At 42.8% G+C, this 27,985-nt stretch overlaps 1 protein-coding gene across 6 annotated transcripts in view; it reads left to right on the plus strand.

Annotated features, from left to right (window-relative positions):
- MTHFS (methenyltetrahydrofolate synthetase) overlaps positions 1-27,985 on the plus strand; it is an 88,359-nt gene that overhangs the window by 9,112 nt on the left and 51,262 nt on the right. For 3 of the 6 annotated variants that reach the window (XM_030014823.2, XM_030014828.2, XM_030014827.2), the window contains exon 3: positions 14,071-15,406. The exons of the other annotated variants lie outside the window; for them this stretch is intronic. In XM_030014823.2, the coding sequence (XP_029870683.1) occupies positions 14,071-14,294 (224 nt within the window). In that variant the 3' untranslated portion in view covers positions 14,295-15,406. Of the gene's footprint in view, positions 1-14,070; positions 15,407-27,985 lie in introns of those variants that run through there. 6 annotated transcript variants of the gene reach the window in all.

The raw sequence follows: 27,985 nt of genomic DNA on the forward strand, positions 1-27,985 counted from the left end.
TCGTAGAGAGAGTCGTGGGGCCACCCATGCCGTTGTGACTCCAGCAACGGTGTGGAGAGGCCCAGTGCTCACCCTAACACATCTTTCCTAAGCCTGTGCAAATGACAGGTTTTCAAACGTTTACAACATTGTGTAAGCCCAGCTCAAATGGATTTGAATGGGGCTGAAGCAACATCGTTGACACAGGGGGTACTATGAGCAAGATTTCAAGTTCTTGCCTCAAAGCATAGAGCAACAGAGCTTTCCCCATTGGTGTTTTTTGCTAGCTTTGTTCTTAGAAACAAGTGAACCATTTTGCCTGAAATAAAAGAAATATAACCCCTCGCCTCAGTCTGGCATAAATACCCAAGCTGAAAAATGTCAGCACTTGAAAATACAGCATCTTGTATGTAATGGGGAATGCTGAATAATCTGCTACTACTCTACTAAAGCATAATGTATTTTTGCTCCCAGAAATGAATGTATTAAGAACTGGACTTGTAATTTGCAATTTAGTTTGGAGACTTTTGGCATTTTTAGTACTGGAAACTTTGGTGGCCTACCGATCACAGTATTTGTGTTGTACCTTCAAGATACTTAGTGAAATATTACTAGATAATCCATGCTTTAAATAACAGTATATTTATTATTAATAATAAGGAAAGATCCAGATTTCAAACAAAGTGAGGAAATATGTCTAGCAGCAACTTCTTGCAGCTTCATTTTCACATAACCTTTTGAATGTTGGCTTTTAAGGTTAGGGTAGTTATATGTTTCTGCCCTTACAACTTCCAGAACACTTTGAGACTTGCGGTAGCATAAATTACAACATGCTGGTAGCAGAAACAGCCAGGGATAGTTTACCTGCATGGATCGTATTTGGTTTATGAGAGCTATTTATTGCCAGGAAGGGTGACCCTCTTGCAAGGAAAGTGCTGGCTACCTCTAGGCTACAGATCCAAGCAACCTCAAGTAGTTTGAAATTATTCTTGAGTGACCATTAGCCATATTTTAAACTTTGCCATTGGGATTTGCCCTGCAGAAACATTGTAGTCTGCAGAAGCTTTCTGTTATTTATTCATACATTCAAAGAGGCTGCATTTGCTGCCAGGACTGATGGTCTTGTGATGCCATCAGTATTCTTAGTTATTCCAAATTTTAACACAGTTCTTCAGAAGTGTGACTGAAGTGGTGGCAATACAGTCTTAAGAGGAATAGGTTTAACTTACAGCTGCAAAATAAAATGGGATGTAAAAAAAAAGATAATGGGTTGCCCCCCTCTCCCCCCCAAAAAAAGATGTGCCAGAAATGGGAGGGTTTTGAAATATGAGGCATGTTAGAGTTTAGAAATAAAAAACAGTGTGAGGAGAAAATGCTGTGCCTTGAAGCACAGGGAAGGTCTAATATGCTACTTCAGCTCCATTAGATGTTGTATAGCTGTACATGAAGGCATAATGGGACCATACAAAATGATGCTAATCATTCTGAAAAAAGACGTGTAGTAAATAATGCTCGGGGGTAACTGTGAATATTTAAATGAGATATATGCAGATTGGAATGTATCTGGAATAAATGAAATACGGGTATGTGAAAAGCAGGGATATTAAATATTACTGCTTAGGAAAAAAAAAAAACAAAATACCCCAAACAAGATTGTAAAGTGATTGAGGGTACTATTAGATTTTCTTTTCCTCTGGGAGACTTGATTAAAACTTACAGTACAAAATATGTCAAGGGATAGATTATAATTTAAAATCTTTTTACACTGGTCCTAAAAAAGAAAACCTGAGAGCATGGCATGAAACAAAATTGAAAATCAAGGCTTAGCTCTTAATGTAATTTATTTTTTAATGAAATGATTTAAAGTTTGGAATGAACTTCTGCTTGGAGACAATGAGCCATAGTATTTTGATATGCATAAGGAGAACAAATTCAGTGCAAGTGAGGCATTAACATTCTGGTGATGAGTTGTCTTGTAGAAAGAGGATGCTTCCCCTCACACAGTACAGGAGCACTGGACATGCAATCCAGCATCATGTGTTTTTACAAGAGTCAGGAAATCTCACAACTTGTAGCTGTGTAGCAATAACTGAAATTTCTTCCTACCTCTGCAGCTGCAGTCCCCGGCTTATCCCCTTACAAACAGGTTCTGGTTTCTCTTTACCTGTGGGCATTTGGAGTGTTCCTCTAAGCATCTAATTATATTTGTATTAAGCCCTTGGCTCCGCTGCCTTCTGACAGCTGTGAGTTGTACTGGTTAGTTAGTTGTAATGTGAAATATTATGTTCCTTATTATATTAATATCATATTATGTTCCTGTGATGTGTGAAATATTATGTTCCTTGTATTCATTTTAAATTTGCTGCTTTCAGTTCAAGTGCTACCTCATTCTTCTATGATAAGTGAATAAGGATGTTTGATTTATTTTCTTTTTATTATTGATTGTTTGGTTAAACCTGAATTATATCTATTGTATTTTTTTTCTATCAAACTTTGTCCATTTACTTACTCTCATATAGAAGCTTTTCTAGATCTGTAAGGGTTCCAGCCATTGCTCTTTCAACCTTTGCAATCCCTCTGATGTTATTTTGGAGAAAAGATACCTGAGAGAAAATTTTATGTCCAGGCAAAGAAATACTGTGAAATGTATGTAGTGGCACTATAGACGTTAATTCTTTCTGTATATACCATAACACTGCTTTTCAAATCAGGTAACTGGGCAAATCTTTTTCACTGGTTCTCACACAGGTATCCCACAATGATGCATCATTACAAAAATGCCTGTTCCAGTATTAAAGATCCGTAAAATAATTTTACATTATTCTGTCTAGCATGTTCTGTAACAGGTAGAGCTAGGAAAATGCCTGCTTGGAAATGAAATATTTCAGGTGTTGGACCCAACTGTGGTAGCAACTGTTACCCTCAGGGTTTTTCTGCATCCTAGCCTTCAGTTGAAAGATGTGGGACTTCATCCCCGGCGCTGGGATTGCTCTTTCCTGCAGCTGGTGTATGCCCTTCTCCTTGATGTCTGCACCAGCTTCCACAGCTCTCTGAAACAGCTTAATAACAATCAGCACCCAATTTGCTAGGTGAACGCAGACACTTTTAGCTGAGCTTCTCCTGGTGCTTCTGTTCAGAAACAGGTACGGCATGATTACCAAGAGTCTCTTTCTTTAAAAGGCTTTGAAAAAATGCTCTGTAATGCAAAAGTTGATGTGTTTATGTGGCATCGCTTTGTAATGCCCTTTGGTGTCCTTATGTCCTGAATTTCCTTGGTGCAGACTAAACCGTCAACACTGTATGGTTTAATTTGAATACCGCCTGTGCCAGGCTATCCTGCAGTGAACCTGGAGGGCTGAGAGCTCTTGGAACACTACAGCTTTTTGCTTTCATAAAGTTCATTAAGGCTTTAAAAGAGTGCTTTTCCTTGTAATCATCTGAAGTGTCACATCCATGTTTGCCTTCTTGCAGAAAACATTCTCTTTGCACTCAGCAGAACAACTAAAAAGATTACTTCTGCTATAATCAATTAAAGTTTAAAGAGAACTGAAAGCAACATAGGCGAGGGCTTTAAATTCACTGCAAGTGACTGTCAAGTGTTTTGTTTCAAAGAAGGCTAATTTTGCTACAGTGAGTGTGAAGAGTAGCATTGTCATTTTCTTCATACTGTTTCCTGGAGACAGGATTCTCTGAAAAGCAAGTAAGAGGTTAGGTTCATTTCTGGAGTGTGGCATGAGTCTGTACAACAAACTCGTACAGGGGAAATGCAAACATGCGAGTATCTTTGGCTGCAGTAATTAATCCGAACAGATATGTTTGTCTTCCTTTATTTTCATATTTGGAAAGGAAGAGCCAGCACCAAGCTCATCTCAGTGCCTTTGTGCATGTAATCTGGACAATCCGGAGAACAGGAGAGGAAGCTTTTTCCTGCTGCCCACCTGTGTAGGGTGATGTGGATTGAACATGTGGTTTGGTGAGACAGCTGAGCCCTGCTAGCACCCGGCTGGTGCCAGAAGGGGCAGTCCTGCTGCCTTTTTCTTGCTTCCAGCTCTGTGCTCCCCTCATCCTCCCAGCCCTGGTGCCATCTCCAGTATTCACTGCTGAGCAGATTCAGCTCATGAATCTGGCAGAAGATTGCTACTTTTTTTTCTTTCTTTTTCCTAGGATTGGTTTTCTGCCAGTTTAGTGGGCTATTAAATTAGGTCAGCACTTTTTCAGCTACGAAAGATTTGTCTTCCTGGCACAGTTAATCCCCACTGTCTTTACTGAGATTGAAAATACACTGTCATTTCCCCTGTACAGTGGGAAATTCCTTGGACCCGGCCAAGAGCCACTGACTTTCAGGGAGCGGGAGACTCATGCTGCTGTTTCACGGTGTAAGGATAGCTCTTGGTCTTCATGCTTGGCGTCATAACTGGATTCAGTTCCTGCTTGTGCTGGCTGTTGGGGATGTGAGAAGGGAATCAGCTTTTGGGGTGTAGATGGAGGGCAAGTTCCTCTCCAGGAGCGACATGAAGTCCATTGCCGGCAGGTGTCAGTATTCCATATATTTACTATGGAGCGTTGGTGTCATTTAGGCTGTTGCCATATAATTAAAATCTCATCCAGGCATTGTACTCACTCACACTGGAGAACATGTTCTCCAGCCTAATGTTCCCCAAAAAATCAGGGGTTGGAGTGAGGGAGGTGGAGGATTTCGGGGAGAGTTGGGATTTTTAAGCTGTGCAAGCTTAAAAAGATAAAAGAAAATCCTGTGATGGACGAAGCAGGATTTCTCAGCTGTTGTGATGTTAACAGGTCTGACACTAACAGTGAAGGTGCCATCACCTCCAAACCAACTGACTCTGCATGTTCAGTAAACCCTGCCTGTAAGCATGCCTAATGTTCCCATCAAGTGGTGTAACTCCTTACAGCAGTCGGGTTTATGTGCTGATGAAGAAGTTGATGCCTTAATTGTTCATATTTCACAAGCGGTTCTGTGTATTTTACAATAGGCTATATGCTGAGTGAGTCAAAGGGCATTGGAAATATTGATAGTGATGCATGATGTATTGAAAAAATCCCCAAATGATTCACTTCTGTCATATTTTGATTTTAAAATACCCAGACAGCAGCATGCAAAAGAGGACCAAGAGTGAAGAAATAAAGTAGTCCACATGCACATGTATCGAGTTGAAGTATTTAAATAAGTGCTCAGATAAACACTATGGGAAGTGTAGCTGATAAGATCTTAAAAGAATTTCACGTAAAAACACATAAAGATACGCAAAGATTCTTGTATCTTAGGCTGCAGCAGTGTTATGACAATCCTGACAAACAGTTCAAGCACCAATGCCTTGTGAGTTTCTCTAAAGGAGCAGATTTGCAGTCAGCATTTGCTGATTTAACAAGATGTGTTGATGTGCTGTAAAGTGGCTCTAATGCCGTTTGTCCTCTCTTTGGAATTGCTCCTTGGTACATCTTGTTTCAGAGTATTTTGGTGGTTTAAAATCACAGGAGAACCCAGGTGCAAGCCTTTGAACCAAACATTTTTCGTCGCCCTTGTTTTCCCAATCAAACTGTTCTAACTCTGCTCACATATCTGAATATCAGGAGCAGATAAGTCATTTTTCACAGACTGATAACTAAAGCATTTCTAAGCAATTATTTCCTTTACTCTGAATTTGCAAACCCAGACATTTTTGTAGGTGGCATTGAGTGATTATGGTTTATTTACAGGGCTTACACAGACTTGATGAATAATAGTGAAATAGAAAAGTACTTGTTCAAATTTTCTTTTAGGTAGGCATTTGGCAAATTCTGAAAATGAGACACCAGACCTCAGCTGACTGTAAGTTAAACCTCAGGGGAAATGAGTGTGATGGTTATAGCCTCGCAAAGTCTTGCCACATTGTGAAACCAGCTAGATTTGAACACCAGTCTTAGCCTTCCCTATACAGTAGCTTCCCTGATGACACATGAAAGGATATTTATTTGTGGAGCAGGATAGGTTTGTTCGTGCAGGGCTGACGTACTACAGTTGTTGCTGTGCAGTACACTTAACCTTTCAAATGCATTGGCACTACATTTGTAAGATTTTGTTTTAAATGAATTCAAAATAGAGGGTGTTTGCTTGGTCGCAGCTTAGTAGCACAGGAGCTGATCAAATAGCTTTATTAGTGTGTTTTGCAGGTTTAATAACGGGAGAGTGGCAGCCACTCGTTTGTTTTAAACCTGTACAACTGATAGCTATCATGTAGCTTCTCAGGGAGAAGTATAAATATTTTATTATGCTGTAGTTCAGAAGGGCAAGTGTGAACTGTGGAGACCAGTGTTTCATGCTGACACAAAGCACTGACATGGATGAGTAGACAGATAAACGCTGAGTTGCTCAGTGCTTGTTTGTAGATTCTGCTGATGGTTCTATTTTCTGCAAAATATTTTATTGAAGTAATAACAGAAGCTGTCTTGGTCATGCCAGTGGACCAATTACCTGGGGCGCGCGGATTGCAGGAGATAGTCTGCTTGGCATCTATATGTATGTAAAAGGTAGATTGGTGGGTTATGGGTGTACATAGATGTGGGTAAAAAGTTTTTAGAAGACAAAAGGACACGAAACCTTCCTGGTGCCTGCAGTTCCCATACATAAATAGGAATGAAAATAAAGCAAGTGATTGCCCCTGGTGTTAAAAGCATTTCTCCCTGGATGAGGTGAGCATGAGCTTTGAGGGCCTCACGGTGTGCCCCATAGCAGGAGACCATGGATGGAGCCTGTGGGATTTGGATGTGATACTTCAATTTTTGATTCCTGTGCCTGTCCAGTGCATACTGGGTAAAAAGTGAGCATCTCTCTGGCTCTCCTTCTAAAGCAACATATGTCTATGAATAGTCAGAAAACAGTAAGTCCTGCTGAAGTGATGTGGTACTGCACAATTAAAGGTGTTCACACAGGGGAAACACCTGGAGGAAAAGCTACTCACTGTGGTTTAAAATGAGCTGTTTTTTCAATCTAATATGAAACACAACTTTTAGTCCTGTTAGGTAACTGTTTGGGGTCATAAGGAGACTACAGAGTGAGCACTAGAGGAGGGCTGTTTATGAACAACCAATAGCAAATATCTACAAGAGAAAAGAATGGATTTTTCTCAAACTCATGTCAGTAACTCGGAATATTTTTCATGTCATTCCCAATATTAGTGCAGAGGGGGAGTCAGTGGGGCAATGCTGATTTACAGTAACTGAGGATCTGATTCTTTGTGTTGTAACTTGGGTTTCCAAGGAGATGAGAATTCATGCTGAGCTTCTGATACTGATTTTCAAAGGCTGTATCATGTGAGCAAATAGGAACTATTGGATAAGAGTTTCCTTTCTGCTGAAGGGATTGCATTTGCATTTTAGCAGACTGGCTGGGGTAAAGTTAAGCAACGTAACTGCTTATATCTGAGATCCCCTGTGTTACTGGAGGAAGCCAGCATCATTGTTTTTGGTTGAATGACTGTTTTTCAAATGCTTATCGATTGCAGCAAAGGGTAATGGTTTTGTCTCCTTGCTCATTTGACTGGGGATATAACAGTATCTGGCTTTTCCAGGGCTTACTTCGGATAAGGAATTGGTTTCCTCGGGAAGCAATCCCAGCCCTTCCAGGAACCATACACCTTTGTAGGGTCTGGATTAGGCCTGTTGTGAACAGATCTGGCATTTCCCTTTTTGACCTTATACCAAGGCGAGTGTGTAAAAGCAGAGATGCAGCGCTTGAAACCAAGGGCAGGTTTTTTCCAAAGGGCAGAAAACTTCTATGTGGAAGGAAATACTAAGCTGTTAGCAACCTCAGTAGTGGTGTGAGGGGCACCCCGGGCATTCTAGGGAGAAGGCTTTGCACTAGTCATAAAGGGGAAGGGATTTGTTTTGTTGCAGCATAATTGAAATATTTGCTTTTTTGGAGTTGTTTTCTCTGAGGTCTGGTGATTAACCCAGAGCACAGTGTTAGGTGCTGTCTAAATACAGAACAAGATGATGATCTGTGCCCTATAGAGTATATGTTGAGAAGCTAATACCTACCCAAGAGACCTAACTATGTTGATGCTGACAGTAGTTAAAGTTACAGTAACGACTCTGTCGTTAATTAGAACTTTGTGAGTTATTCCAATTCATTGGCTCATACCTTGCATGTTACAAGACTGATACTTAAAATGTTAGGATCAAGTGATTGAGTTAATTTTTTCCTCTCTGCTGGGGTAGCAGATAGAGAAGCAGCAGATGGTTACTGCACTCTTTTCGTTCTGAAAAGTAAGGTTTTCCTGCAAAAGGGTTTGGTTTTTTTCTCCATTGTGGTCCTTGCTAGATCAGAAAAGGACCAAAGTAAGCTTTCATTCCTTGTAAATGAACAGCTTTCAAATATTTGTCAGCTCCGCAGAGGTTGTGCGTAGACTGATCTGACATTGTTTATGGGCGTGCATAACACCATAAACATGCCTTTCCTTTAAACAGAAAGTTGTTCTTGTCCTGGTTCTTCTGGTCCTGCACCTTATGTAAACATTTACATCTGAGCAAAGAAGGGGAGTCCCTGACTACCACCGCAGTGCGAGCTGTGCCTGCTGAAAAGCTTTTTCCTGCCCGAGGTACCAGGCTGGGAAGATCAAGCCATCCTTATGGTGATGGAGTAAACGATGCAAAAACTTCCGTGCTTCAGGGAGAAGCTCAAACTGCACAGCTGCTGCCGTGAGGAGCAGCAGCAGTGGCATACAGAGCTGATTGCTGTCGACCTCTTGTAGGCTTGAGCTTAGAAGGCATCTGTGCTGTGAGCATGATTTTTATGAGCACGTTGCCATTCTTTACAGGGACACAGGAGTTGCTGCAGGTCAGCCTTTGCCTCATCCTCTTGTAAGTGCTTTGGAGGCGAGGATCAAAAGAGTCCTAGCTCCCACTTTGATGGGTCCCAGGGCCTTCACTGTGTCCACAAAGCAAGTGGCGGCGAGGGATGAGAAGGTGGGATGATAAAGTATTTCAGTTTCATCTTCCACGAGGACTGTCTCATGGAAGGAGGAGGAGATGAATGACCCCACACAGCTGGCGGCAGTGGGCTGGCGGAGCCCCGTCAAACCTGCAAGGAGAGGGGCCATGCTGGCTGTTCCTACTGAGGGCAGGACAAGTCCCCGGCAGTCTTTACATGACCTGTATCTGTGCAGTTTGATGGACTCTTCTGTAATTAACCATTGTCAAGAACACTTCTGAAAATGCTGGCTGGCATTTCAAATAGGAACATCAGATTAGGAGAAGAGAGGTAATGAGGTGCAAGGAGAAAATCCTTCCCTGGGGAACAAATCAAACCTGATATCATCATGAAGGGTAATGAGAAATGTACTGCCGAACTGGGGAGATTCACCGCAGCTGCCTAGAGGAAGCGAAACCATGTATTCCTATTTAAAACACCAGAGAGGGGATGCTGATGTTTTGGTCTGCTGGTTAAGTCAGGGGACATGCAGCTTGCACACCTGCCTTTTGCTCGTAGTTTTGCCACACATTTCCTGAGTCCTTGGGCAAGTCATTTCACTTCTCTGTGACATAAGGTATGTCTACATAGATGTTTGCGACTCAGTGCAAACAGAGTGTGCCTGTACACCCACATGGCAGGTTCTGAAGCTATGACTGTATCTACACTGCTAAATAACACAGGGCTAAGTGGCACAGACTAGTCCTGTCCACACTACACAGAACTTGGACTGTCTCTTCTTTTTTGGTGTCACACGATGCCTCTGTGGCCCCAAGGCAATGCTGGGGTTTTTTTCTCTTTTCCCCAGTTCATAGTATCTTTAATAATATGAGGCCTTATGGCAGACCATCACAGCAGTATTTTTGTAGCATCAGTCTGAGGATTTGGATTGAATATTCTGGCATGTGGCAGGAAAGCCTGTGTCTGGAGAAGCGCAAGCAGTTTTGTTGGTGTAGGAGGAGTGCACAGAGCAGAAGGAGCCAAACCTGTACTCTTCTGCCTTTACTGCCCATGGGAATCCTGTCCCCTGGAGCAGGCGTGGGTGTCACTTGGACTGGCAGTGCCAGACAGTGTGCTGACAATTCAACAGTATTGACCACCTGTGATCCTGTAAATCAATTTGTTTTCTGGCTCTGCTGTATTTAGCAGTATAAATGAAACCTGTGTGGCCGTGTCAGCATGGCTGTATGCCCACATTGATACATAAGTCAGGGTATATTACTTCACGCACGGTGCTACACAGTTGAAGGAGCTGTGGCCACAAGAGCTCATGTCATAGATACAGCGAGTATTAGGTGACTGTCATCATAATTGCTAACCTTACTGGGATACCTAGTAGCTTAATTAAGTGTATAAGAAGCATTGATATTCTCTACATAGAAGCTGGAGCAATACATTGTTGCTTGAGACTGTTTTCAGCCTTTAGCAATTTGCAGACCACAAGCGAGTATTCCAGGAGAAGCACGAATTACCTATAGCAAAACCCTCCTGACTGCGAGTGTGCTTTCCTGGGCTCTTGGCATGTAGTCATAGGACCCTTGGGGATCCAAGAACCACCAGTTAATGACTATGAACACGTGGGGGACAGTGGACATTACAAGGAGAGGGATAGAAGTAGGTAGTGAATGTGAGACCTCTCTTAGCATGTTTTACAAGGCACTAAAAACTGATTTGATGCTCAAATACCTGCTCTGTCTTCTCAGGGACAAGGATGCCATTTCACGCAGCGGTCTGTGGGAGCAAGGGGAGTAGGATGTGAGAACAGAGCAAGCCTGCAGGGTGTCCTGAGTGGTCCTGCAGGGCTGGAAGGGCCTGGGAGCATGAGGGCCCTGTGCCAAGAGGGGTAAGATGTTCTTACCCTCACCTGCCATCCTGTTGATGTACTCTCATTGCTGATAGTAATCTTATGTGTCTGCAATCTTGGTCTCATCTGTGTCTGCAATCTTGGTCTCATCTGTGTGTCACCTCTCATCCTGTGACAACTCTTCCCCCGTGCTGCCGCAGGCACCACAAGAGGTTTTGTTGCTCCCCAAGTTATGTGGCGGGGAAGCGTTTTCTCCGTGCAGCTCTCTGCCATTCATTTTAGATCCCGGGGCAGGATTTGGGGCTAATGCTGTTTGAACTGCCTTTGGGCTCCTTGCAGGGTAGCTGTGTCATTTTTCTACTGAAAGTCTTGCTTGGCTTTTTACTTAAATCTTGTGCAGTGTGAGTTGCATAGATCTCAGACAGCGTGTTGTGAGACAGAGCAAAGGCAGTATCGCAGTGCTCCAGCAGAAGAAAAATACTAGGGTAACTATTACAGTATTTACAGCATAATTTTTCATATTGAAACTTGCACAAGCTTGTTTGAGTTATTTGGCATAAAAAATCCGTGATTATAGAGGAGCTGACTCATTAAAACAGTCTGTTTCTCCAGAGAACCCAGAAGAAAACACAGTGCTTTAATACATCTAAGTTCACTCAAGTGTGCCTGGTGCTATCAGTTAAACTACATAGCAAATATCTTTCTTCCCTGCACTGTTCCTGCCAATTCCCTCTTTCCTTAGTCCTTCCCCTGACTTGTCTTCTTCCTGTCTGTAATACAAATGTAAGGAGAAATGGCACCTTTTTACTCTGCAGATTTGCCCCTTGTGTGCATTCTTACCTGCCAGCAGTAGTGACTGCAAATGTTTCCTGCTTTTTGACATGAGAGTCACATGGAGTGAAAACAGTTAAAAAGAAGTGTGTAAGGCAGAGTGTATTTCTTTCTGTGCATCATTAGTGTTTGGTACATACTGGTTTCTGGGCCACCTGAATACCTATGCAAAGCTGATGTAAAGCAAATTATGGAGAGGATAACTAGTAAGCCCAGGAGTCACTTGGGGAGGATTTGACCTGCTGAATCTATTACTGACCATGTTAAAGGGGAGATGATCAGCTGGTTTCTAGGTCCTAGTTCATAGGCCTGACAGTTGGCAAATACAAATTTTTGCAAACTGAGGAGATGTGACATGGTACGTCTACCATGATGTACATGGTGATACCATAAAAATGGCATCTCTTTTCAGGTGAGACCATACTTCTGCCCTCATGCCTCTTTTCCTCTTTGTTTGCCATTTGCCATTTGTGTGTCCTATGAGTCAAAAGTTGACTGCAGTGTGGTAAAACACTCAGACTCCTTTTCATTTCAACCAGTAATATTCTGTGGTCTGCCCTTTGGCTAATTCCCTCCTCTTACTCCTCTGACCTCTTTAAAAAAGCCTTGCTTCTTAACTGTATGATGCCGGATTTGCAAGATTGATCTTCTCTAAGCATTTCACACTGTGTTGCCTTGCATATTTTATATCAGTGTTTTAATTAAGTCATCAGGTCATGATGGATGAGTGTTCACATCAGTGACTTTTCTCTGAATGATGAACAATAGAAGGAAATCTCCAGGAACCTGGGAAGTGAGTGCAAATGAGTTGGTCTTATGTGAACTTTTAACATGCTTTTCCAGGCTGAGTTTGGACTTGATACGTGATCTCCAATGGGATCCCCTGGAAACTGAAAAACCCTGCTTAGCTCTGGCTTTTCCAGTACATGCTCCCACACATCTCCTTGAACGTTGGGCATCATTCCTCAGCTAGATGTAGTGAGAGCAGCTCAATCCAAAATGACAGGAGAGAGTAGCTTTGGACATAGGAAAAGCAGAAAAATACCTGATGCATCCTAGCCCTGGTGAAGGAGCAGAAGCTAGTTATAGAAAAGCTGCTCAAGGCTAAGTACCGTTCCTGTAACAAGGAAGAAGCAGTGGAATGAGACACAGTATTTGCTTTCTTTCCAGGCTCGGGTCAGCTGTGTTTTAGTCTGTGCTGGCTTTCCACTACCATTCCTGCGCTTCTCTCCTTAAGTGTCTGTCTGCTACAGCAGCAAGTAATGAAACTTTCTTTGCATTGTGAAACTAGTAAGTGGGATGTTCCTGCGTTCAGCAGTCCATTCCAGGCCAGCCAAGCTTATTTGCTTAGAGGATGTCCTTGCAAGACTTCTCACACTAAACAAACAAGCCTTGCATAAGTAATGGAAATCTGCACACTGGCTGCCTCCGTGCCCGGTGGTCGCTCAGCATGGCAGCCAGTTTCTTTTGCCTACCTGGCAGTGATGTGAATCAACTCCTGAAACAAGTGGGCAGCCAAGTGTGAATTGTAGCTGGCTACCTGGCATGATGCTGATCCAAATCTGTTTGCAGAGTATGAACAAAGCAAGAAAAAAAAGGGCTTAGCTGATCTTGCCTTTTTATCAGGATCTGGTTCGTGGGGTCTTTTGTCAGGGTTTCAGCAGCCAGTTGGGTCTGTTTTGTCCAGATGATTGGCAGCTTATGCAGCTTGTTTCAGTTTTTTAACTGATTTTGAGTTCTAATCAAGTGCAATCTCAGAAGAGTCTTGGGGACCCCATACATCCCTCCAGAAGGAGGGATATTCAGGGCAGGCAAGCAGAATGCCTGTGTGTGCTGCTGGAGCAACAGTGAAAATTGCTGGAGGCTCAGGAAGAAAGTTCTTTGGGAGAAGAGGAATGTGACATCATGAAGAGACAAGCCTTCAAATCTTGATCTTGATAAGAGGGCAAATAACCACTTTCAGAATATATTGTATTCAAGGCTCTTTAGTTTTGGGAGGTTGAGTGAAGGTTCATGATGTCTTACAGTTGGGTCAAGAAGATGTTCTGTCTCTCTTTTACACGTCTTCTTTTCATTCTGTTTTTCTTTTCTGTTTTTGTGGCTGATGTTGAAGTTCATTTGATTTTCTGATTCCTCCTGCCTTTAATTTCCCTGAGTTCAGTCTCTGCCTGGGTTTAGAGTCACAACCATTAGTATTTGGAAGTGTGGGGTTAAAATGATAAAATAAATTTGTTATAATGTAGGTTTTTTTCCTTCTAGCTTTTCAAGGTCTAATTATTTTGCAGCTGATCTAGTATGCAATTGATAAGATGAAAATGTAAATTTACAGGTTTAGCATTCAAAGTATTTTTTATCAGATCAAAGAGAGGGAAGCATTTTGCAAAACACAAAGCTTGCATTTTTGTAAATGTCTGAAGATATGTGGATGTAGTCAAGCCATCAGGAAATCCACAGTGCATCCACTTATGTTTATTTCATTTTTCTACAGGAGGTCTTGACCTTATCTTCATGCCAGGCCTTGGGTTTGACAAAAAAGGCAACAGATTGGGAAGAGGGAAAGGGTATTATGATACCTATCTTGAAAGATGTATGAAACATCCCAGGGGAAAGCCTTACACAATTGCCTTGGCTTTTAGGGAACAGATTTGTGAATCAGTGCCTGTGGCAGAAAATGATGTCCAAATAGATGAAATCCTTTATGAAGACTGCTGAAAGTATCTTGATACCAACCCACCTTCAAAGTGACCAACCAAAGACATCAGATCCATCAATCATGACTTTTTGGTAGTCATACATGACTTTGGGAGCAATAAAATACACTATTTGTGTTTGAACAAAAAAACCCAAACAGTGTAAATGTGGTAATAGTAGTGAGGATTGCATTGATTTGCTTTTAATTAGCAAATAGCTGGTGTGAATTCTTATTCTAGAATCGATAGAAACAAGAATGTGTGACTTCATTATGGTAAGGACCATTTCTTCTCATTGTACTTTTGAGGAACAAGCTACTTGATTCTTAACAGTTTTACTAAGAGTGAACTGTGTACTAATGACAGTTCTTGATCCATTCTGGAATTAGATACTTGTTATGGTGAAAGTTCTTAGTACTTAAATATTATGTGCATCCATGAGCAAAACAAGAAACTACCAGATAAGTCCTATAGTAACTGGGCAAAAAATGGTGATTGGAAAAAAGCCTTAATGGATTTTCGTGTATACAATAATTTTGACTGTTTACTTGGCTCCTTGAAGTTGTCTTAAAATAAAGGGAGTATCTGTTAATAAAAAAAGGTTCATGTCCATAGCTTTGGTGTACGGTTCTTTCCTTTATCTGAATACAAGATTGTAATGTAGTCTAAAATGCGGTCAGTGAGTTCCCCATCTGGAGGAAGACAGCTCTTTTTTTGTAAAATAATATTAAAAATTACTTTAAGTTCTATAATCTTGTACATGGGTCATTCACAATGTCAAAAAATATTGTGTGATGCATGAGTCCTATGTTAAAGGATAAAGAGATGCTAAGAATTGCAGAGAGCAGGTTTTACGGATTGAGTAAGTTTTTGGATGGAAGGTTGTTTGTTCTCCAGTTCTCCAGACCATCCTGGAAATCAGGAAGAAGATAGTGAGTCTACCTCTGAAAAAACTCACTATCTGGAGATAGTGAGTTTTCCTCTGCACGCTGTCCTCATCATAATAGGACACAATATTTCCAGTCAGGATCAATCAAACTGTCAAAATTCTGTGTTCTTTCTTCAGTGCAACTTCACTTTTTCTGTAAATGTTTAACTCCTCCTTTAATCAATAAATCAGTGCATTTATTTTCACCATACTACTCTGTGTCATCATTAAAATCCATGAATTCTCAAGGACCAGCTGCAGAGCAGAATGACCTTAAGACTTCCTCAACAATAACTGCTTTTGTGAACAAAACCATGCCTACAGTACATATGAACCTTTTCATCTCAGAATCCTTGTATTCAGTTTTATTTCCATTTTGCTAATACAGTAACTAATTAAACCCTCTTGCTCTGGGGTGAACATAAGCTTAGCAACTCAGGTCTCTCTGGCCTGTGCTCCCTGGTGCTTCTCCATCCTGTGTTAACAAAGGTCCATCTGGCTGGGGTGAAGATACCTTCAGTATTGGCCTGCTGGGCTTTCCACCAGTGTGTGCAGAAAAGCTGCAACCTGAACAAGACAGCTTGTAGCAGTTTGCAGTATGGGCTATTTAGTAAAATCATGGTGATCAGACTTGGCCTTCCATTGGTTCTTTATCAAACTATTTCATTCCACCAAGTGAAAGATGCAGAGTAAGGTGTGTTCATGTATCACAAAGGGCTGTGCAAGCAGAAGTTGAGATGACAGTATTGGTGCTGGTGCGTGCGGTGGAGCGTCCTCCGGCTCCTCTCAGCTCTACAGTGCTGCCAGCTGTACTGCCTTGCAGGAGGGAGACAGACTCTTTTGATTCAAGACCTTTGGAGAATAAATATGATGAGAAAATTGGACTGTTGTTTTTCACAATGTCTGTCCTGGCAGTATTTTAATCCCTTCTTCACTTCTGTTGGCATATGGAGAGCAACAAAAAAAAAGATGGGGCAGACTTTGCATGTGGCAGACCTATTTCTAGGTTTGTCTGCAAGCCTGTTTGAGTTCACCACTCACATTAGGCTGAGCACTATGCCGTATGGCATGGCCTGCCACGGACATCAACAAAGCTACACTGAAGCCAGTATTTTTCACAGCGGAAACCTGGATCCCAAATCTGATGATAGATGTTTTAAATGCATATATTAAGTCCAGCCCCATTCAACAAGCTACCTGCTTCCACCTCACCAAAACCAGTGGGTGCTTTTAGTGGTGTCCTGCCCCAAGGTTTAGCCATGGAGGTTAATCTGAGATCCTGAGACATGTTTACATGGTTTTGGTTAGTGTGACACTAGGCATGACTGCATGAATGCTGCTCCAGTTCTACTTTAGGCACAAAATTAAGAGGCCACATCAGCATAACAGAACATAATCAGAGGCTAATGACCTCTTGCTGCTACATTCAAGCTTAGGGGAAGCCACAATGTTTGGTTTTAAAACTGAATACTACTTCTTTGAACTGTTTTATTAGGATGCCTTGTGCCACATAAATCAAATGGCTAGTGTGAAAGCAGTTTTTTTATCCAAAACCTCTGCGCCTTGTGGCTTTTCTGAGGCATTCTTTATATAAGAGGGTATTATTATTATTATTATTATTATTATTATTTGCTCAGATATGAGTTTAGTCACAACACTTTATGGCCCTTTGAATTAGCTTTTGATCTTGCTACCTGAGCTTTGATTTGTTCACTAGAATAAGGGCTAGCTTGACTTGTATTTCACTACAGGACATACCAGGTAAACAACTGTGTACAAAAAGGGCAGCATATGATGAAGAGACTTCAGAGCCAGCACTATCAGCTGTACAGAAACAAAGTGCTTAGGGAGAGATGAGGACTTGGTCATATGTTTTGTTTTGTGGGAGTTCAAAATAGGTGGGAAAAAGTAAAAAGCAAGAGTTCGAATGCAAAATACAGGCCCCTGTCCAGCACAGCCACAGATAGGCACAAAGCTTTGTCCTCGTGGGCTCTCTGGAGCTGCTGGAATTAATTGGTATAGGACAAGCAAGCAAGCTTTGAAGGCTTTCAGGACTTGAAGCAATGAGTGTCCCCAAACTTCTTATTTCACAGATCACATTTCAATACATCATGGAGGCATTCTCTCCTTCTTTCACTCCAAACTGCCCTTTTGGCTACAGCTGCAGTGGGAAAGGATGAGGAAGCTATTTAATGTACTGTATCATTGGGAACAAGAGGAGCTGGTGCTTTGTTTCTTGCCAGCCTCTCCTGGGTCAGGAGGAGATCATCACAGGCTCATTGGCCAGGCTGAGGGAGCCGCAGGACCCTGGCTGATGCAGATAGCTCTTAACATTTGGCTGGTGGGGATAGTAAAACAATATTTATGTATATTGTCTTGAGAATCACGGAGCTAAATAAATGTGACAGCTTTCATTTGACATCCCCAACCTTGCTGCTGTCGCTCAGGGTTTTTCTTTTTGCCACATAACATGAAATCACTGTCAGTTTGATAGTATATAGCAGTGTTTCCGAAGCACAAAGGTTAGGGGGTTGGTAGGTGCGTCAGAATTATTTACGTTTGCTATGCATAAAATGGCACTTGGGGAGCAAGGCAGGCTGCCAAGAAGGAGAGGAATCGGGGCTGTCTGGTTGCTCTTTTGTATCTCTCCATGCTGGATTGCCAGAGTAGGATTTATAAAAATTGCTTCAAAACAGTATCATCTTTCCTCAAATGGACGTGCCCCCGTCTGTTGCAGTGAATGCCATTATTGCTATTCTTATGACAAAGCGTCTATCAATCTCTACTTTGTTTATAAACAAATCTGTCTGCCCTGCATAAGAAATGGATAGGCTAAGGAAAAATACCATTACCAAAGGAATAAGTTAATTATATTTCAGGATCTCAGCAGGGATTGCTATCTCGGAGTATTCAGTGAGATCTGACCAGTGGAGTTATAATTAAAAAATGTCCCCAGGGAGGAACTTGTAAATTATTTACTGTAAGGGGCTTTTCCAGGCTCTTTTAGTTTAATTACACACTCTGAAAGAGAAAGGCCTCAGAAACAAATTAACTAAGAGGTTGAAATGGCTTTGTTAAAATCATGTTCACGGCTAAGCAAGTGGAAGACAGTGAGCAAGGTTCAAATATAGGACGAATCTTTGGAAGCTGGCATTACTTGTGGTTTAAAAATCATATGGAAGGCACCAAAATGTCTGTGCATAGAAAATGCAATTACTGGTTTTGTCCAGTATTCCCACTGGCCTTGGAAGACTTTGTGTGTAGTCCAGATCTGACAGTGCCTCATGTTCTCCTGGCCATTTGCTTTGTGGGGAGAGAAGCTGACTTTTGGGGCCTTTTTGATAGGGTATGGATGAAGTCCTAGGAGAGGGAGATGAAAGATTAGAGGTAATGGAGAGGCAGAATAAGAGGATGCTGGGACAGTATGAATTTTCCATCGCTCTCACACCGCCTAAGGCATTTTAGCTCGAAACAGCCTGGTTAACCTTCAGTGGAAGGTGGGCTAAATGTGGCCCTTGGTGCCGAGAGACAGGCACCCATGCTATTACTGGTTCACTTTAGTCAGTGAAACCTGACTTGCTTGCCCTCCCACGTGAAACACGGCTTAAGTGTCTGCTACCGAAGTTGGGCCCTGGAGTTGGCCTTTGCTGGAAGACAGCTGGAGTGATCTCTGGTCAGCTGTGGAGAATGGAAGTCAAGAGGCCAGAGCTCTTCCCTCATCTCAACCGCTGACTCATTACTTGGCCAAGAGGGAGGCGTTATCTGTTTTCTAAGGAATAAGTCAGCCAGTAACACTGGCCTGCCTGTTGATGCCAAATTTTATGTCTGTAATGGCCTTTCAGCTGCGGTTGTCCTTGCATTTCTTTCTTTCTGAAAAAGCCCCACATCTGCTGTGGCACCCTTACCAAAGAGCCAACTGGCTGAGCAGGGCAACCAGCCAGGCATGGCTGCTGGTGCATACGTGCTTGTTAGCCCATATACATGCACACAGCATTTCTCTTTTCCTTGTGTCTCCTTTTTCTTTCGAATTTATTGCACTTACATGTCTTGCTTAGATGGAAGCTGCCCCAGAGTTAAGTCTCTCTACCCCCTGCATGGGTACGGCCTTCAACACATGCCATTTGATTATAGCCTGAGGGTACCGTTATCACATCCTAAACAATAAGTTCTCCACCTTCAGGCAAACTAGCTGAAAATCCACAGATGAAAGCTGCTTTAGTCATTCATCAGGCAGATGAGATCTCTGCTTTTATTTTGTTATATTGTAAATCTGCTGCTTAGTTTTCTAGTCTCTCTGAAAACTACTGAATCATAAAAATGCTTGTAGCAAATGCCAGCTTGTCTGTCACCAGAATAATACATTAAATGGCTTATCAACTCTAAGAGAAGACTACAATACTTTTGAGATGATTTGGATATATAGTTAGGGAAGAAAATATGTTGACAGCTTTAGAATTGTCTTGATCAGTAGATTTTATTTTGTATTTTACTGTAGCGTGTCCAGTAGTACTTGGGGAGGAAGGAGAAGATATCCCTAAATTCCTGCACTTACTGATGGGGAAAACCACAGAAGAAGAGTGGAGTAGAACATAAACGTAAAATGAAGGATTTTTCTTGAAAGGGCAGAACTGTAAGGTTTGAATATTCTCAGCAGAATTATTGCCATTTAATTATTAGGAGTGGTGAGTCCATATTAACCTTTATGGAAAAGTACTATAGACTATAATAAAACTGAATACTTTTCTATAGCCTTTTGTTATCACCTTGTCAAATTTAATAAAAAATTACTAATAAAGAAATTCTATTAGAAAGGCTAAAAAAAAAAGTACTGGAAAGGGTCATTTACTGTTAAATAGTTTAGATTCATAGAGTGATTGTTATTAGACCGTATTACAGTGTGTATGACTTTTTCATTCTGGATACAGCTGAAAAATGTAATTACAGATAAACTGTGCAGGGCCTTCGCTATTGTTGCCTTGCCCGTGAGCGAGCTTCTGTGGCTGGTTTTCTGTCACTGCTGTCCTGCACTCCCAGGGTAAGTCGGAGCGGAGCTAGGGACTGCCTGAGAGTGACCCAGGCGGGACAAGGCAGGGCTGAGCTGGAGTAAGATGACATGGGCTGTAACAAGGGTAGGGGAGGCAGGTAGCATCTCTGACCACGCTGGTTGAGGGAATCCGTCCAGAAGTCTCATCTGACAGAGCAAATGACCTTCAAGTCGCGCTAGCTGATTGTGAACCTGTGCTTCGGGTGCACTGACGGTGAAGAGCAAGGCTGCCAACCCTTACCAGCTGCGAGGGCTTTGCTTCTCCAGGGCCGGCCCTGGAGGGCAGCTCGCTACTTCCAGCCCTCACAGAGAGCAGTGGGAATCTCTTCTCGGAGAGGCCCCTGAGACTCCTGCAGCTCCAGGTCCAAGGTGGCATGTCAGGCAGGGATGCCAAGAGAGCACGGAACGGCTCCATTTTGCCTCTTTAAGGTCTGTAGTAGGGTCAGGCTGTGCAGAGGCTCTGACAGTTGAAGAGGCCAGACTTTGCTCTTCAATCTTAGAGGTTTTGCATCATTTCTGGTGTGGGGAAGGTCTGTGGTCCCCTGGGAACATCACTCTTGGAGCCCACCAGCCCTTTGATACAGTTTGGGGCAAGAGTAAAAAATATATCAAGAGAAAGCAGGTAAATTTAACCGGCAGCAGGATCTGAGGTGGGAGTTTGGGAGGTTTAGATACAATCAAATCACACTGGAAAAAGGGAAAGAGAGATTACCGTCTGTAAGCTGAATTGCGGTGACTTGGTGGGAGATGAAAGGGCTTAGCTCAGACTTCAGCAGTTTTGCAGCCACCCTCCTGGGGACACCTTGCAAGTCAGTGGCCACATGCAGACTACTCTCTTTACGACCGTGATAAACACTTTGCAAAGGCTAAAAAAGCAACTTTGCAACTCGTTAGCTGGGAGAGACTTGCTTCCCTGAGACTTTGGCTGCCTAAACTGGTAGGACTTTAAAATGCTACCGGATGCGCTGCTGTCTCCCTAACACGAAACTCTCATGTATGAACACTCTTGCTATAATAAATTAAGAGTAGTGGGAAAGGCCCTGGAAGTTAGCCATAAATCTGGTGGTAAGCGCCAGCGAGCAGCAGGGGCTCGGCTGTACATCATTAATAAAGATGTTGAAGAGGTGCAGGCAGCGTGTTGCTGTGGATATTGTTGCTCAGGTCTCCACCACAGCGGAGCTGAGATTTGATACGCACAGGACAATCAGTCAAAAACTCTCTGCTGTTGTAAACGTTACGCAGGTTACTGTTGGTAAAAGCTGTTGGTGGTGGCGAGGTTATTGTTTTGCTTTTATTTAAAGAAAGAAAAAGAGTCCAACTCCATTTTTCAACATAATACACATTCCTGAAGAAATCCCCAGCTTGTTGAACAGTGCTGTGAACACTTTGTTTTACATAATTTGCACCAAAATTAAAGTGAGGTTTAAAGCTCTTCAGGGCATTGGTCTTGTGGCTTTGTAAGCACAGTCTCCAGCACAACAGGCCTCTGGCTGGGATTAGTACCAGCACAATGCAGATTACTGAAGAGGGACAATAAAGAGGCAAGAAGAAGGTATTTAGTGCAAGAGGCTTAAATCTGGTTTTGAGTAAGGGCTGTGGAGCAGCAGCAGAACCAGTCAGGCTATTTTCTTACCACTTGAATAGTTCAAAACCAGCCTGGATTTATAATTTTATGGCTTTGCCTCTGTTTTCCCTGATGGGTACCCAAATTTTTGGAATAACCATGTCCTCCTTCAACAGTTGTAGGATACTCTACGGTGCATGGACAGAAGCCGTGAGGAGTTTGGCGGGTGTCTTCCTCAGTGTGGCACCCAGAAATGAAATGTTTTTCCCTCGGGTGAGCAGGGAGAGGACTACAGCCATCTGGGGGTCGTGGGGGGGAACAAGGAGCTGACAGGGTGAACGGCCCGGGAGGAGGGAAGAGACCAGCTCTGCACTGGGGGCTGTCACAGACTCATCTCCTGTCAGTCAGGAGACTTTATATACAGAGCCATGGGGAACACAAGTATTTGTGGATTTCGGGGGGGGAAACAGAATGTAAATTAGATTTTAAAACAAGCATTTGGCTAAAATTAGAAGCTATGGGCCTGATACGCTGTAGGCTGTGACAGGAGAAGTGGCTAATTGCAAGTGAGTTTCTACCCCACTTGATTATTGCTGTGACACGCAGATCATTAACATGATAGTCTAAACATGAAACAAATTGTTTAAATATTAAACTGTCAAGTGCTTCCTCGGATCTCTAAATCACTACCTAAAGTAGGGGGGATGTGTGTGTAAAAAATGAGCTTTGGGCTCTGCCACTGTCTGATGCCGCGTGGCTCCCCGTCAGCATGGCGACTACTGCCAGGAGGCTGCGAAATGGCATTTTCAATCACCTGCTTTGTTTGCAGATGTATTTAATAACTGATCACATGCGCTCTTCTGAAAGCTCTCACGTGGGCACGGAGGCTGCTGTCTCCCATGCGCCTCCCTCTTCGCCAGGTCTCCGGCACGACTGGCCCTGCCCAGAGATTTGGGGCATTTGGAGCAAGGGAGATGGGGAAGGAGAGGGGCCATTTGCCAAACTACTGCTCCATCCTTTTCTGCTGCTGCGGATCCAAGTGGGAACTGTTCAGTGGTGAACACCCAGTGTCCGACCGCCATACCAGCATAACGGGGCGGCCAGCGAGGAGCTCCTCGTGTTGCAGCAGTTGTGCAGGAGATGGTTGGCCTGGAAGGAGACTTTGGAGCAGCTGCAGACAACTTCTGTGCTTCCAGGTACAATGTCTCCTTTCCTCCTGGATTTGCAAGATCTGTGGGTTTGGGAAGATGCCCTAACTGCCAGTTCATGCGCTTTGAAACAAACAGCTGTCTTCAGGTGGAGGAGGAGGTGACCACAGACAGCCCTCCTGATGCAGGAGGAGCGTTGGAAGAGTGAGCACGCTCTACAGTATTTTCCCATTTTTTTGTAGCCCACAGAACAACACAAACATCCCCTTGGTGCTCAAAATACAGTAAGCACTTCCCAGAGAGGAAGAATTTGGCTGTAGCTGAACAACCTTCTTTGCGAAGTCTCTACAATGCTGTTGCTCCATGAAGTGACCTCAGTTCAGTGTCACCTTAAAGATGGGACAACAGCAGTGTAAGCACACTAAACTCCTATCATTTACAGTTCTGCCCTGTTGAATTTTATTTCTCAAATAGCTGTCGTGCCATACAAAAGGTGGTGTGCATAAAAGACCCAGTATAGAAACTGTTTTGCAAGAGAACAATGCTGTTGGGAGAAAAATACATGCATATTAATGACATTCAGCCAAGGGATTATTAAAGGCAATGAGCGCAGGGCACTTATTTAGGAAACTGTCTGTTCAAGGAGGAGACTAACAGCTTTGGCTTCATAGTTTCCTTCCTATGTAACACGTAAGAGCAAAGGAAGCCCGCTCTTAAATTCATGGGTCATAACTCTATCTGCTGAAGAGCTTGAGTAGGATCAATTTAAAATGAGTCCTAGCACCCTTCTGCCTTTCCCCAAGAGCACAGCAAAATTAATCCACCACTAAAGTTTCTCTCTGTCTGGAGCTAGGAAATACCAAGTGAAATTTGTGCTGATAATTACTTTGACAGCCATCACATGTGCATGTTGTAAAGGATCAGCACAGACACAGCTTCCAAGATGACGATAGTCCATGGTAATAGCTATGATTAAGAGGCAGCTAATTAGAATGCATTACACATTCAGTCCCCACAGTTCACTGTTCTTTAAGCAAATTTGCGTTTGGGAAGAGAGCCTTATTTTTAATATACATGGATAGTGTTGCCTGCAGACTTCCATTGATTTACACCATAGCCATTTGTACCAAAGCATTCTCTTTGGTAGCTCACCAAATATAGCAGCTTTCTTTAACACAGCAACAAAATTCAGAAAAAGATTTGTCCTAGTTCTCCTTACAGACAAGCATGTACAAAAATACCAAGCAGTACTTAGCTGGAAGAGAGATTTTAAAGGTTACCTAAGGAATTTTGTCCAATGCTACTTTTTTAGAGTTGCCTCGAACACTACCTGCTGTCAGTGTAATATGTAGAATAATGGGTTGAGGATAAGTAGATCTGTTTCTTACACACGCATCCCACAACCAGACTCGGAATGAGTTAGAAGCTTTTGAGTAGTACTTTGATTTCTAAGTCACGTAACTATTTGCAGTTTTACCCAGTATCAAGTTGCACATGCAAACAGACTAGTTTCAAGCAGCACGAGCATATTCAAATTATTTTGTGCTGAAGGTATTAATCCACATATGGATATTCAATTACTATCAGAACAAACTGTGCAACTGCACTAGAATCAGATAAAAATATGCAAAGCAGGTAGCTTGAGGCTCATTTTATACTAAAATTCCTCTAGCTGTTTGAAGAGACTTTGTAACGTCAGTATACTCCCACGTGAGTGTATTCTTTATTGTGAGCATTGTTAAGTGGCCTTCCTGGATGCAAAAGTTGGATCTGAATATGTTCATTTCAAGGGTGCAAGGTTTTTTTCTCTTAAGTAAAAAATGACCAAAGAGGAAAAGTAACCTAGTTATTTTCTTTCTTTCAAGAAATTATGGAATTTATAGAGTGAGAATTTGTGAAAAATGAATTAAAACCTGTATTATCCCTCTCTTATTTTCTCCTGCTTATCTTTTATCCTTTCTTGTCCTTGTCGTCGTTGCCCCCTCTCCCCCGCTACGTTATCATCCTTGCTATCCTTATCAGCATTATTACTTTTGTTGGTGTCCAATTCAAAAGCCTGCCATCCCATCACAGGTTTATATTTTCAGATGTAGGGCGGAGGTTTTGGATAGAATCCCACCTTTTGGGGGCCCATGGAGATGCATGGGGAAAAAAAGCAGATAAGAACAGTAAGTCTATAAATCTCCACATCTATAAATCTTAAAATGGATTACTGATGACAGTGACTCTTTAATGGAAAGAGTGACAGTCCATGTAGACGAAAGGCAGTGTAATTCATGGAGGCTATTAAATCTGAGAGGCCTTTTCATTCTCATTTGTCTTTCAATGTTATGTGTCGATTTCTGGGAGATTATTCTCTGGGGAGAGATGTGCCCTACTCATCAGGGCCTGAAAAGCACCTGTGTTTATTTGTCTGGCATTTGCCGTGGTGGGTAATATATTTGCTCCTTCTGCACCAGGGAGGAGAACTCACAGCACTGGTAGGGGATGGAGAAGAGGGAACCCAGCTGGCTGCCCTGCTTGTGACATGTGAGAGCCTCCTGGTTGCACCCACTGTGTTCTTAGGGCTAGAAGTGTCCAGAAACCCATCACAGGGCAGTAGGAGACTCATGGCCAAGTTCTCCACATGTATTGATCAGCTGGGATGTGGCTGTGCCCAGGCAACCCCTTCACGGCATGGCATGACTGTCACAGTACAGGGGTCACCTTCACCGCGTGGGATGCGATGATGGGGCTGTATTCTGGGAGCTCCTCTGCCGCAGCTTTGCAACGGGACTGAGGTCTTGGCTGAGAGGTCAAGCCACTACAGAAATAGACACCCAGTAGAAGCAGTTTGTGGTTTATAAATACTAATGCGTCAGAATAAGAGTGCAGAACAGCGAGCGGGCACTGGGGACGATCCACATCTGAAAGCACTCGCTTTGCCAAGGTTGCGTTCCTTCATTTTGATCATGGATTACGATTACCATGCAACATGTTCCCATGGGAAGCTAAAGGCCAGCTGAGTTTCATCAAGAAATGAGTTGCTTCTTTGACTCCAAAGAGGCTGGGAACAGGATGGTTTCACTCCACGGAGCAGGAGGATTTACTGTAACACAGTCATTTCATGCAGGTGATTGACTGTTACTGCTACCTGCGACAGCTTGAAATCTGTTGCCTTTGCATCCTTGCTGTTAGTACAATTGTTCATTCAGGGACTGAGACACTCGCGGCGCATCCAATTCCTCCCTGTGCAAGTGGATGCGATCCCTATCAAAATCAATTGACTGAAGTCAGACCCTGCATCTTCAGTTGCTAAGGAAAGAAAAATCAGTGTTGCTCATGAGAAGACCGCTGGTGCAGAAAGTCACTTAGCACTAGCAGCTGCTTTATGGCAGCAGAGCCTGGCAGAGGAGATTCAGAGATGCAAGCAGAGGCTGGAGCAGGATCCTATATTACGTAGGAGTCCTGGGGACATGCATGGGAGGAAACCTTGAGCAGAGGGTTGCTCATTGACTGTGTGTGGAAAATTCCCATTCATTTCTGAAGGGAAGTGCGTGTGTGTAGTTTATTTGTTTACTTATTTATACAGCTAAAAAGATCAAGGATGTTGCTGTCAATCTACAGAGATCTGGATCCATACCCTCTCACTGCAGCCAGGGAGCTGACAGGGGCTCCAATGCTCTAAAGTACTTATTAGCTAATTAGCCAATTACTATTACTTATTAGCATGTTACTATTAGCTAATTAGCCCTTGGCTGGCCGTTGCAGCAGCCCTGTCTTGCCCATGCCCTGCAGAGATGAAGACCTGCTCAGGCCCAGGTCTGCGTTCAGCCCAGGTCAGTAGTGGCAACCTAAAATTGCTGCCCTTTCCTATAGGGAGCGGGTGGGTTGGTCTCACCCTGAACACTGGTGCGTAGTACCTTTGTCACAACGCCCCGCTCGCGTTTTGGCAGCCTTGCTGTTGTTTTGGGGATGAGTCACAGGAGACTGCGCTATCTGGTTGGGTCTAGGAGAGGCTCAGTTTCGGTGCTGAGTCACTGGCAAGGCGCTGTAGGCAGCCCAGGGCTGCATTTGTATTGTGCCTCCTGCTTTATAAAGGACTTTCGCTTATTTTTGCCCATCTAAAAGGTCATGCATCCCTTTATTGATGTTCCTCCAGCACATCTAGCCAAGAATGGGTTTGCTGGTTCGTGGTCCTCACTGTGTAACATGAGGGTTTCATCACGGTGCATAACCCTCATCCACATTGTGGTTGCCTCCAGCCTGGCTCTGATACAAAGACAGATTCCACTTTTTCCAAATAAAACCAATATTGTTATTATTATGTATTATTTATACTGTGGAAAAATAGTGAGAGGAAGAAGTGGGAAAAATTAGCTCATTCTTTCTAGAATCTGCGAGCAGCTGAAAGGCAAAGAATATAGAATTTAAAAAAAACCCAACCCTCAGCTAATTTTGGAGCATATTTCATCTTCACAAGAGCCACTCATTTTGTAGCTAATTCTTTGTAAACCTTTATTCCTTTTGTTGCAAGTTTGGTATAATTTTACATTATACCAAGTTCAATGGAAGAAAAAAAAAGGGAATGATGGTTTGAATTATTCCCCATCCCCCCATCCCACAAGAAAAACTCGGGTTTGAAGATCACTTTTTAATATGCAAGGATCCAGCCAAGGACGCCCTTGCTAATCTTTCAAAATGCAGCATTGTGCTCCTTCAAAGTATTAAAAGCTGCTTGGATTTTGACTGAACGTGTAACCCTGTATTAAACTTCTAATGGCTAACGAGACAGAACTTGGTTATGAGGACTAAAATATAGAAAATATAAATCAGCAGCCTGGAATGAGCACTCATCCTCTTTTACTTTCATTAAATCCATTTTAAACTAACTTTACCATTTATCTTTCATGAGATTTTCATTACTTTCCCATCCATTGTGGACAAGATGGAACAGTCAGTTTTATTGTTCATTTGTCTAATCTTCTCTTCACTGTGGGTTATTCAGGCATTTGAGTGTGATATTTCACTGCCAGCCCAAGCTAGTGTT

The sequence above is a fragment of the Aquila chrysaetos genome, chromosome 5, assembly GCF_900496995.4.
Source record: "Aquila chrysaetos chrysaetos chromosome 5, bAquChr1.4, whole genome shotgun sequence".
Classification (NCBI taxonomy): Eukaryota; Metazoa; Chordata; class Aves; order Accipitriformes; family Accipitridae; genus Aquila; species Aquila chrysaetos.